Source organism: Stomoxys calcitrans, chromosome 2 (assembly GCF_963082655.1).
Source record: "Stomoxys calcitrans chromosome 2, idStoCalc2.1, whole genome shotgun sequence".
Lineage (NCBI taxonomy): Eukaryota > Metazoa > Arthropoda > Insecta > Diptera > Muscidae > Stomoxys > Stomoxys calcitrans.
The window spans coordinates 57,961,799-57,975,162 of NC_081553.1; the positions used below are offsets into that span (position 1 = coordinate 57,961,799).

The 13,364-nt window shown below is 36.7% G+C and overlaps 1 protein-coding gene across 1 annotated transcript in view; it reads right to left on the reverse strand.

Annotated features, from left to right (window-relative positions):
* LOC106080672 (facilitated trehalose transporter Tret1-2 homolog) overlaps nt 1-13,015 on the reverse strand; it is a 50,229-nt gene extending 37,214 nt beyond the window's left edge. Inside the window, exon 1 of the mRNA XM_013242128.2 lies at nt 12,922-13,015. Coding sequence (XP_013097582.2) covers nt 12,922-12,951 — 30 coding nt within the window. The 5' untranslated portion in view covers nt 12,952-13,015. The remainder of the gene's footprint in view (nt 1-12,921) is intronic.
* Between the last annotated feature and the right edge of the window lie 349 nt (nt 13,016-13,364).

Genomic DNA, 13,364 nt, shown 5'->3' on the forward strand with positions numbered 1-13,364 from the left:
ATGAGTAGCTTAAGGCTTCCGGACATCTGACCAAAATATGATTCAGATCGGACTATATTCAAATATAGCTGCCATATTGACCGATCTGCCGATAGAGGGCCTGAAGCCCATAAAAGCTTTATTCATTATCAGATTTCGCTGAAATTTCAAACGGTGAGTTATTTTAAGCCATCTGACCTAAACATGTTTTAGATCGGACTATATTTGGATATAGCTGCCATATAGATCGATCTCCCGATTAAGGGTCTGACGCCGACAAAGCATTATTTTTTAACCGATTTCGCTGAAATTCGAAACAATGCGTTGTTTTAAGCATCCCGATATCCGAGCTTAATATGGTTCAGATCGGACTATATTTAAATATAGCTGCCATATAGACCGATCTTTTGACAAAGAGTATGAAGCCCGCAAAAGCTTTTTTTATACCCTCCACCATAGGATGGGGGGTATACTAATTTCGTCATTCTGTTTGTAACTACTCGAAATATTCGTCTGAGACCCCATAAAGTATATATCCGTCCGTCCGTCCGTCTGTCTGTCGAAAGCACGCTAACTTCCGAAGGAGTAAAACTAGCCGCTTGAAATTTTGCACAAATACTTCTTATTATTGTAGGTCGGTTGGTATTGCAAATGGGCCATATCGGTCCATGTTTTGATATAGCTGCCATATAAACCGATCTTGGGTCTTGACTTCTTGAGCCTTTAGAATGCGCAATTCTTATCCGATTGGAATGAAGTTTTGCAAGACGTGTTTTGTTATGATATCCAACAACTGTGCCAAGTAAGGTTCAAATCGATTCATAACCTGATATAGCTGTCATATAAACCGATCTTGGGTCTTGAATTCTTGAGCCTCTAGAGTGCGCAATTATTATCCGATATGCCTGAAATTTTGTGCGACGGATCCTCTCATGACCATCAACATCCGTGTTTATTATGGTCTGAATCGGTCTATTGCCCGATACAGCTCCCATATAAATCGTTCTCTCTATTTTACTTCTTGAGCCCCCAATGGGCGCAATTCTTATTCGAATTGGCTGAAATTTTACACAGGTCTCCAACATATAATTTAATTTTGGTCCGAACCGGACCATATCTTGATATCGCTCTAATAACAGAGCAAATCTTTCTTATATCCTTTTTTGCCTAAGAAGAGATGCCGGGAAAAGAACTCGACAAATGCGATCCATGGTGGAGAGTATATAAGATTCGGCCCGGCCGAACTTAGCACGCTTTTACTTATTTTATGCAATTTCGCTCAAATGTGAAACAGAAAGTAGTTTTAGGTCACTCGCCATCTGACCCAAATATGGTAAAGTTTGGACTGCATTTAAATATAGCAGTCATATAGACCGATATGCCAATTAAGGTTCTGAAGCTCATAAAAGCTTTAATAATTACCCGATTTAGTTGAAATTTTGAAATACGAAATTCAACAATGACTTATATTTATTAGACCACTCAATGTCAGTGTCGAATTTGGGTGCATAAGATATCCAATTTTCACCGGATTGTGACGAAAGGGGGTTTACATATATACCCGAGGTGGTGGGTATCCAAAGTTCGGCCCGGCCGAACTTATTGCCTTTTTAGTTGTTTTTATTTTATTTTATTTTATTTTATTTTATTTTATTTTACTTTATTTTATTTTATTTTACTTTATTTTATTTTTTTACATTTTATTTAATTTTGTTTTATTTTATTTTATTTTATTTTATTTTATTTTATTTTATTTTATTTTATTTTATTTTATTTTATTTTATTTTATTTTATTTTATTTTATTTTATTTTATTTTATTTTATTTTATTTTATTTTATTTTATTTTATTTTATTTTATTTTATTTTACTTTATTTTATTTTTTTTACATTTTCCACATGTAATTTTCCCCTATGCAACCGTTCAGTTCATTTATGCACTACCATCAACGTCATATTTGTGGCAATTATCACCGACGCCGCTGAACTCATTTAAAATAAGGAAACGCTTTGTGGCACGGTTTGTAATGAAAATTTAAACGGTAGCTACAAGCTGGTTTTATTTGCATTCATATCATAGTAGGAAGAAAAGTTTGCCGCTGGTTTTTTATAGCAACAAACACGCCTTGGTCAATGCTTAACGCTTTGATGAGCATCAATCAAATTCTTGTCGGCATAGCAATTATCCATATTGAATTTCAGTTACTACTAGCACTTCCTCTACACTGTATGCTCATTTAAGGATACGTTTTTGTCAGAATTTTATAGTTAGACGTCATAACGACCATGACTAAGGTTGTTATAGTTTAACGTCTTAAAAATTCATGAAGAACGACTTCAAGGTGTTGGCATGGATAGGTTAGGTTAGCTTAGAGTGGCAGTCCTTTACAGATTCGCTTAGACACTTTTAGGTCCATTGTGATACCACAGAAGCGACAGACCAAGGGAATCGAACCCGCTACCCCTGCACTGGTAATCCAAGCACGCTACCAACTCGGCTACCGGGGCGCCCAGGCAATGGATAAGATTTTAAAACACTATCATGAGGTGAAGGTTTTAAAAGACATTTAGTTACTTTTTCAATTTAAGACCAACTTTGCCAATAATTTGCTTTGGAAAGAGGCACAAAAATTGTTGGATTTTTTGTCATTATTACTTACCATAGCTTAATTCTCATAATTTGACTTTATTTGTATTTCATCGATAAAGCATATATTTCTAAAAATAAACTTAGTTTTACAATTTATCTTCTTGTGTTTGTTGTGTTGTGTTTTATATTTGTATTTTCATCATTACAACACTGTTTTGTTGGAATATCGAATCAAATAAAACATAGTTTTAAGATTTTTGAAAAAATCACAGGTGTGTTGATAAGCATTTGACCTTTATAGTTATAGCAAAATTTAAATACTGTACTCTGCTGTTCGCATGACCCCATCTTAATAGTGCATCCTGATGCCAACTTCAATGTAACCTTGACGTACTCATATTTTATCAACTCGAACCAGTGTGACGTATACTCATTATGAATATTGTCTTTTGGTTTTTTAATACTCATACGCCCGGTGGGTAAATTCTAATATGAATGAGTAATGAATTCTAAAGGCGTCTGCATAAGTGTTTGTTCGCAGACGTCAGCCTTAAGTGAATATAGATTTCAATATCAATGAATATTCATTAAACAATATGTTTAGCTATGCTTAATGACATGCTGGTCCCCATTTAAATGTGGTATAACAATAAAATTCTATTATGAAATGAAAAAGCAAAAGCAGGTTATTAATATGTAATCAGTTATCATATACACAGTATAGACATTAAAAACCAAGGAAACAATTAAAATACATATAATAATAAATACACTGAAAAATGCAAAATGAAACTCTAAGATATTTGCATGGTTCGATATGTCCGGTAATAAAAACGCTTCCTATGCCCTTACGGCCCTAAGCCGGGAGTTAGGTCTATACTTAATACTAAATTTCCCATGAACATTCCATTAAGGAACAAGGGATATATCTCTCAAATCAATGAGTGCAATCCGATTAAAGTTTGAACTCAATGATAAGGGGCCTACGTTTTTATGCTGAGTCAGAACGGCGAGCCGCCTAGTGTAAGTCTATTCATGATGAAATGTCAAAGCATACTGAGCATCTTTCTCTTTGACACCATGTCTGAAATCCCACGTGATCTGTCAAATACTAATGCATGAAAATCCTAACCTCAAAAAAATCACCCTTTACAAAAGTTTTAAAATGGCAGAATGCCTCACATATGTAGCCAGCATACGTAAGAGCATAACCACCGCTGAAAATTTGATAGGCGGAAATACGGCAGCTATATCTAAAAACGGTTCCATCTGAACCATATTCGGTAAGGAGAGCATAATGCAACTTACCTGCATATGGCCAAATATGAATATGTTCCGAATTTCGGATCAATATCTTAATTTTTGAGGGCTGTAGCATTATTACAGCTGACGGAAACTAGACGGACAGACAGACTGTGGAATTTACGGCAATTAATAATATATTTTTATAGGTTTGAAAATGAAGATATCGATATGTTATAAAAGCAATGACAAAATGAATGTAACTCTCATCATATGGTGGTAGGTATAAAAACTGTTATGACGATAGGCTCACTATTTTCGTGTGTAGGTACGCTTTCATGGGTCCCACAATTCACATTATGCGCTAAATGTTTACAAACTAGTAAACAAAAAATTTTTGACAGTAAAAACTTAGTGGCTATAAAAATGATAACCAAAAATTTTCATTTTTCATCACTAAACATTTTTTTAAAATTTTTTAAACAAAAAAAAAATTAACACCAGAAAAAAAATTTTGTCCTAAATTTATATATTTGAACCAAGTACAACGAACTTTATTCAAAGATGCTAAATTATATAACATATACAGCTAAAAATTTCGCAATTTATACGGTTCAAATACAACATACAAACGCACGGCCCTTAAAGCCATCACACGAAATATGGCTGAAAAGTCTTCTCACTAAAAACGAAACGCGTCCCATAGTGGTTGGTGTCCTTTTCCATTTGCATCTCCGATCATTAAGCTCGTCTCGAAAGAGTAACAAATGAAAAAATTGGAAAATTTAATGATCTTCGCCCTTACAGACAAAAAACTTGAAAAATAAAAAAAAATCGGCAGAGCCCGGCCGGAATTCGAACCTGGGCAGCGTTCCGAACCATCAATACAACTTCCAACAGATGCACAAAAGAAAGAAGAAGAAGTGTAATGTGCCACAGAAAGAATGTCTGTCATTACACATAAATACATGCATTGGAAAAAGTACAGCAAGTAGACAGGGTTGTCGAGCGTGGTTAATGTGGTAATTGTATCATAGATGCGTTTTCGCTATTTATACGATTCAAACACAACATACCAACGCACGGCCCTTGAAGCCATCACACCAAATATGTTTGAAAAGTCTTCTAACCAAAGACGAAACGCCTCCCATAGTGGTTGGTATGTGTTGCTATCTTTGGCTTTCCTTTTCAATTTGCATCTCCGATCATTGAGCTCGTCTCGAAAGAGAAACAAACAAAAAAAATGCAAAAATTTAATTATTTTCCAATAATATCCAATTTTAATCTTGAAATAAATCATACAATCGGATATTGTCCGGCTACAGATGGTAGAGTTCTCTGTTTCTATTGCAAATAGAAAAACAACAAGTAAAAGCGTGCTAAGTTCGGCCGGGCCGAATCTTATATACCCTCCACCATGAATCGCATTTGTCGAGTTCTAGGCAAACAAAGATTATTGAATAAGAACTGTTATGTTTTTGGAGCTATATCAAGTTTTAGTCCGAATTGGAGCATAATTGAATGCCGAACATTGTAGAAATCATTGTGTAATAATTCAGTTCATTCGGATAAGAATTACACCTTGTAGGGGCTCAAGAAGCAAAATCGGGAGATAGGTTTATATGGGAGCTGTATCAAGCTGTTGATCGATTCAGGCCATATTGGACACGTATGTTGAAGGTCATAAGAGAAGCCGTTGTACAAAATTTCTGCCAAATGGGATAAGAATTGCGCTCTATAGAGGCTCAAGAAGTCAAGATCCCAGATCGGTTTATATGGCAGCTATATAAGGTTATGTACCGATTTGCGCCATATCACAGTTATTGGAAGTTATAACACCTCATGCAAAATTTCAGCCACATCGGATGAGAATTGCGCGCTCTATTGGCTTAAGAAGTCAAGATTCCAGATCGGTTTATATGACAGCTATACCAGATTATCAACTGATTTGAATCATACTTAACATAGTTGTTGGAAGTAATACCAATACACTACGTGCAAATTTGCAGTCATATCGGACGGCAATTGCGCCCACAAGAGGCTCAAGAAGTCAAGACGCATGATCGGTTTATATGGCAGCTGTATCAAAACATAGACTGGTTTGAACCCTACTTATCGAAGTTGTTGGAAGTGATACCAAAACACCACGTGCCAAATTTCATTCAAATCGAATAAGAATTACGCCCTCTAGTGGTTCAAGAAGTCAAGATCCAAGATTGGTTTATATGGCAGCTATGGCACAGTTGTTTGAACAACCTCAAACAACCGCATGCTAAATTTCAGCCAAATCGGATAAGAATTGCTCTCTCTAGTGGTTTAAGAAGTCAAGATCCAAGATCGGTTTATATGGCAGTTATATCAGGTTATAAACCGATTTGCGCCATACTTAGCACAGTTGTTGGAAGTGATAACACGTGCAAAATTACAGCCAAATCGGATAAGAATTGCGACCTCCAAAGGCTCCAGAAGTCAAGACCCAAGATCGGTTTATATGGCAGCTATATCAAAACATGGGTCGATTTGGCCCATATACAATCCCAACCGACTTACACCAATAAGAAGTATTTATGCAAAATTTCAAGCGGCTGGCTTTACTCCTTCGAAAGTTAGCGCGCTTTCGACAGACAGACGGACGGACAGACGGATGGACAGACAGACGGATGGACAGACGGATGGACAGACGGATGGACAGACGGATGGACGGACGGACGGACATGGCTAGATCGACTTAAAATTACATGACGATCAAGAATATATATAGTTTATGGGGTCTCAGATGCATATTTCGAGGTGTTACAAACAGAATGACGAAATTAGTATGCCCCCATCCTATGGTAGAGGGTATAAAAAACCCTAATATGTTATGTTCACTTTGACAGATCCTACTGGAGAGTTTGATTGTGGTGCCAGAGGAAAGCGCGTTCTAGGAAACCATTTATTCCCTAACTTTAAAAAAAGTTTTTATGCCCACCACCATAGGATGGAGGTATACCAATCTATCCATTCCGTTGATAACACCTCGAAATATTTGTCTAAGACCCCATATATATTCTTAATCGTCTCGACGTTCTGAGTCGACCTAGCCATGTCCGCCGGTCCATCCGTCTTTCGAAATCACGATAACGGTCGAACGCATAAAGCTAGCCGCTTGAAGCCTAGCACAGATACTTAATATTAATGTAGGTCATTGGGGATTGCAAATCGGCCATATCGGTTCAGATTTAGATATTGCTTCCATGTAACCCGATCTCTCGATTTGACGTATTGAGCCCCTGGGAGCCTCAATTTTTGTCCAATGTGGCTGAAATTTTGCATGCGTTGTTCTGTTATGACTTCCAATGACTGTGTCAAGTGCACTTCAAATCAGTCTATAACCTGATATAGCTCCCATATAAACCGATCTCCCGATTTGACTTCTTGAGCCCTTACAAACCGCAATTTTTGTGCAGTTTGGCTGAAATTTTGCATGTAGTGTTCTTCCAACAACTATGCCTAGTACGGTCCAAATCGGTCTATGACTTGATATAGCTCCCATGTAACCCGATCTCCCGATTTGACATCTTGAGCCCCTGGACGCCGCAATTTTCATCCGATTTGGCTGAAATTTTGAAAATAGTGTACTGTAACGATTTTCAACAACTGTGCCACGTTCGGTTGAAATCGGTCGATAACCTGACTTAGCTCCCATATAAGCCGATCTCCTTACTTGACATATTTAGCCCCTGCCGTCCGTAATTTTTGTCCGATTTGGCTGAAATTTTGCATGTAGTGTTCTGTTACGATGCCAATAACCGTGCCAAGTACGGTTTAAATCGGTCCATAACCTGATATAGCTCCCATATAAGCCAATCTCCTGATTTTATTTCTCGGCCACCTATATCCAAACCAAACCATATATGGCCGGAATCAGTTTATGACCTGATGTAGCTGCAATAGCATAGCAATTCTTATCCATTATTCTTTGTTTGCCTATAAAAAATAATGGTGGTGGGTATATAAGATTCGGCCCGCCGAACTTAGGACGCTTTTAATTGTTTATCAATAATTTTGACATTTTAAAAAAAAATTATTATTTTAATATTAATGATGAGCTGCACTAGAGGCCCTGGTATTTGACCCGAGTATGGTGTATATCGGACCATATTATGTAGACTAATTTGCCTTTTTAGGGTCTTAAGTCTATAACAAGCGCAGCGAAATCAGGTATGTAACCCAATTTCGCTGTAATTCAGAATAGTGAGTTTTATTAGGCCCGTCAACATCCCAACCAAATATAGTCAAGATCAGAACATACTTGGATATAATGTATACTGATACCCATTTGGGATCTTATACCTATAATATTTGCCTTTTTAGCCGATTTCGCTGAAATTTGGAACAATGAGTGGAGATATGCGTACCACTGAGTGGTCAGTGGTACGCAGTAAGGACTTCATATAGGCTAAATGCTAATGTAGATTAGGTTGAAAAGAGGATGCAGATATTACTTCAACCCATGCCACTTTGGACATACCTAAGCCTGTAATCGGGTTGTTGTGCGCTCTAAATTCAAAAAAAGTAACCTCGTAAACTAAAAGTACAACGAACGACATGCTATGAAACTGTAGGCCGGTGAGACGGAAGTTTATGTATTACGATAGTGCATGATGAACATGACGCGTCCACAAGTAGTGAGATATGTGTCCGGCTTTGTCTGAAAAAACTGGCAATCTCTTTTCTTCAAAACTCATTTAAAACAATCTCTCCTTTGCGTGTTGCATCTCGTTTGGTCGTTAAGCTCAACTCAGAAGAACACTAGTAATTAATTCACATGACGGCTATTACAAGCCAACAAATAAACAAAAAAAAAAAATAAAACTATCTGGCGCAGGTTTTGCGTACGATACTGGGACCAATATGCATATTCAATGCAGAACAATTCATTCTTATAACTTCCAATTTATTATTTTATGTTAGTTTAAGTGGGTATGTTTAAACATTATTGTCTCTTGGAGTGCCCACCCAGCACTTCACATTTAAAATCATGGCACTGATAAGATATGCCAAATTTTGTTAAAAAGTCAGCACGATGTCACTGCAAATGTGCATTGTTTCGTGTTAATTTATCTTCTCCAAATACCTTGATTTTGAATTAAACGCCAAATCAAAACCCAGTAAGTTTTACGTTATGATTTCATGTTGATAAAATAGAATTATGATTCCAGATAGAGTGGCTTTCATATGTTGTATTTGTTGAAAGGTATTTCATTTCTAACAACTTTAAGATCGATTTATGATATGCACAAATCTTATGTCTACGAGAAAAAACCGTAGTTTAATTTATTATCTAACCATACTCAAATCAGTTTATATTGACCAGAAGGTGACTGTAATAAAACATGGATATCAATGATCATATATAAAGCTTATATGCCTATGAATGAAGGGTATATTAATATGCGTTTTGATACCCTCCACCAGCTGGCATGGGACGACAACAAATCGAAATGTTGATACACTAGAGTGTACGAAAAAACCAAAAGTTTTTAATTTGAAAAGCATAACCTCCATTTGTTTTGTAATACCCACCACCATAGGATGGGGGTATACCAGGCTAGTCATTCCGTGTGTAACATCTCGAAATGTTCGTCTAAGACCCCATAAAGTATATATATTCTTGATCGTCTCGTCGTTCTGTATCGATCTAGCCATGTCCGTCCGTCTGTCGAAATCACGAACGCGTAAAGCTAGCCGCTTAAAATTTTGCACAGATACTTAATATTGATGTAGATCGTTGGAGATTGCAAATGGGCCATATCGGTTAAGATTTAGTTAGAGCTCCCTTATAAACCGATCTCCCGATTTGACTTCTTGAGCCATTACACGCTGCAATTTTTATCCGCTATATCAGGTTATTATCCGATTTTAACCATACTTAGCATGCTTGTTGGAAGTGATACCAAAACACCACGTGCAAAAGCTCAGTGAAATCGGACGAGAATTGCGTCCTCTAGAGGCTCAAGAAGTCAAGACCCAAAATCGGTTTATATGGCATCTATATCAAAACATGCACCGATTTGGTTCACTTACAATCCCAACCGACCTTCACTTATACAATGTATTTGTGCAAAATTTCAAGCGCCTAATTTTACTCCTTAGAAAGTTAATGTGCTTTCGACAGACGGACGGACAGACAGAAAACTAGACGGAAGACAGACGGACGGACAGACGGACAGACAGACGAACGGACAGACGGACGGACGGACAGACGGACGGACAGACGGACGGACAGACGGACGGACAGACAGATGAACGGACAGACGGACGGACAGATTTTTTGCCGATTTTTTAAAAGAAAGTTAATGCATTTTTAATAATACTTAGAATGAACTTTAATCAAATATACTTTTTTTTACACTTTTTTTCTAAAGCTAGCTAAAAGCAACAGCTGATAACTAACAGAAGAAAGAATGCAATTACAGAGTCACAAACTGTGAAAAAATTTGTCAACGCCGACTATATGAAAAATCCGCAATTACTTTTTGGGCAACCCAATATATAAGCCGAACTCTGATCTTGGCTTCTTGAGCCTCTAGAGAGCGCATTTTCTTCCGATTTGGCTGATATTTTGCACAATGTGTTTGGTTTTAATAACCACCTCCATAGGATGGGGTATACTAATTTAGTCGTTCCGTTTGTAACAGCTCAAAATATCGATCTGCGGCCCCATAAAGTATATATATTCTTGATCGTCTCGACATTCTGAGTCGATCTGGCCATGTCCTTATGTTCGTCCGTCCGTCTGTCGAAATCACATTAGCGGTAGAACGCGTAAAGCTAATCGCTTGAAACTTTGCACAGATAGATTGCAAATGGGTCATATCGGTTCAGATTTAGATTTAGCTCCCATATAAACCGATCTTCCGATTTGATTTCTTGAGCCCCTGGATGCGGCAATATTTGTCCAATTTGGCTGAAATTTTGCACATAGAGTTCTGTGATGACTTCCAATAAATGTACCAAGTACAGTTTAAATCGGTCGATAACCTGATATAGCTCCCACATAAAACGATCTCCCAATTTGACTTCCTGAGCCCTTGAAAGCCTCAATTTTCATCCTATTTAGCCAAGAACCTGATGTAGCTCCCATATAAACCGATCTCCCGATTTGACTTCTTGAGCCCCTGGAAGCCGCACTTTTTGTCCGATTAGGCTAAACTCTTGCACATAGTGTTCTGTTATTACTTTCAACAACTGTGCCAAGTACGGTTTAAATCGGTTCATAACCTGATGTAGCTTCCATATAAACCGATCTCCCGATTTTACTTCTTGTATATAGTTCGCATAAAAACCAATCCCCCGATTTGATTTCTTGAATCTTTACAAGCCCCGATTTTTATCCGATTTGGCAGAAATTTTGTATATCGTGTTCTTTTATGACTTTCATCAACTGTACCAAATCAGTCTATAACCAGATATAGCTACCATATTTTAATGTGGCTAGCTTTACTCCTTCGAAAAATAGCATGCTTTCGACAGACAAACGGACGGACATGGCTAGATCGACTTAAAATGTAATAACGATCAAGAATATATATATCTTATGGGGTCTCAGACGCATATTTCAAGGAGTTAAAAACAGAATGACGAAATTAGTATACCCCATCCTATGGTGGAGGGTATAAAAATGAGCCAAATAACAAAAACTTGAAAATTAAGATGCAATCTTTAAATTTAATTGCAAGGACATTTTGCGTCTTTAACAACGGTTAACTATCGTCTTGACCGTGCTACCGACGAGTTTGGATGGTTCCAAACGAAATCACGATCTAGGAAACCAGTCAAATGCTATTACGAAGCAAAAACTTAAAAAAAACAAGGGTTTTTATTCCCACCACAGAAGGATGGGTGTATATTCATTTTGTCATTCCATTTGCAACACATCGAAATATCCATTTCCGACCGTATAAAGTATATATATTCTTGATCAGCGTAAAAATCTAAGACGATTTAGTCATGTCCGTCCGTCTGTCTGTTGAAATCACGCTACAGTCTTTAAAAAAAGAAATATTGAGCTAAAACTTTGCACAGATTCTTTTTTAGTCCAGAAGCAGGTTAAGTTTGAAGATGGGCTATATCGGACTATATAGCCCTCATATAGACCGATCAGCCGATTTAGGTTCTTAGGCCCATAAAAGCCACATTTATTATCCGATTTTGCTAAAATTTGGGACTGTGAGTTGTGTTAGGCCCTTCGTCAGCTCTCTTCAATTTGGCCCAGATCGGTTCAGATTTGGATATAGCTGCCATATAAACCGTTCTCTCGATTTAAAAGGCACATTTCTAAACCGATTTCGCTGAAATTTGACACAGTGACTTATGTTAGGCTTTTCGACATCCGTATCGTATATGGTTCAGATCGGTCTATATTTGGATCAAAAAAAGATCAATATTTGGTTCTACAAAATATCCATGTCGAATTTGGTCCAAATCGGACCATATTTCGATAATGCTGCTATGGGGGCATAAATAATACATTTTTCACCAGATTATGACGAAAGGTAGTTTAGATATTGGGTTGCCCAAAAAGTAATTGCGGATTTTTTAAAAGAAAGTAAATGCATTTTTAATAAAACTTAGAATGAAGTTTAATCAAATATACTTTTTTTACACTTTTTTTCTAAAGCAAGCTAAAAGTAACAGCTGATAACTGACAGAAGAAAGAATGCAATTACAGAGTCACAAGCTGTGAAAAAAATTTGTCAACGTCGACTATATGAAAAATCTGCCATTACTTTTTGGGTAACCCAATATATACCCGAGGTGGTATATATGTAGGTTCGTCCCGACCGAACGTAACACCTTTTTACTTGTTTTGTGTTCTATTTGTAATAGAAACAGATTACCCTATGGTCTGCAGCCGCACAATATCCGATTGTATGAATTAATTCAAGACCGAATAAATTTAGCGCAAAACATGTAAATTTGCTTGTTTTAAGGGTATTGTATTAACTTGTTTTATTAAATATAGTTTTAATTTATTAATTTAAATTTTTGAAAAAATTAAACCATAAAAGGATTACAAGCCATTATATCTACTATATTTCTATATATGTGTTCATTTTGTTCTTACCTTCTTTTCGGGATCTCCAATGGCAACCATTTTCAAACAAAATATTTTTAGCTGTCAGATGATTCTTCAGATTTTTCACATAAAACAATTGATTATTTAAAAATCAACCCCCAATATTAAATTAATTCATTCAAGATTTAGATATTTTTTAAATTTTAGCACAACTTTATTTTATTTATATCCCAATTGCATATAAGTACTTTTGAAATTTAAAACAATTCCAACTTGCACTGCGTTCAAGACGAAAGTCAATGGTGGACTAAAGAGTTCTTAAGAAAAATGTTTCAATATCACAGCTACGCGTAACATTTCAATGAGATAATAGAAGATTGCCGAGCAACTTCAGAGCAAAATGGGCAAAAGCAGTCACTCCCCACACGAGCAGAGAGTCCCTACACCCACTTTGTTTATACAGAAGTACGTCGATTTTCATTCATAAATGG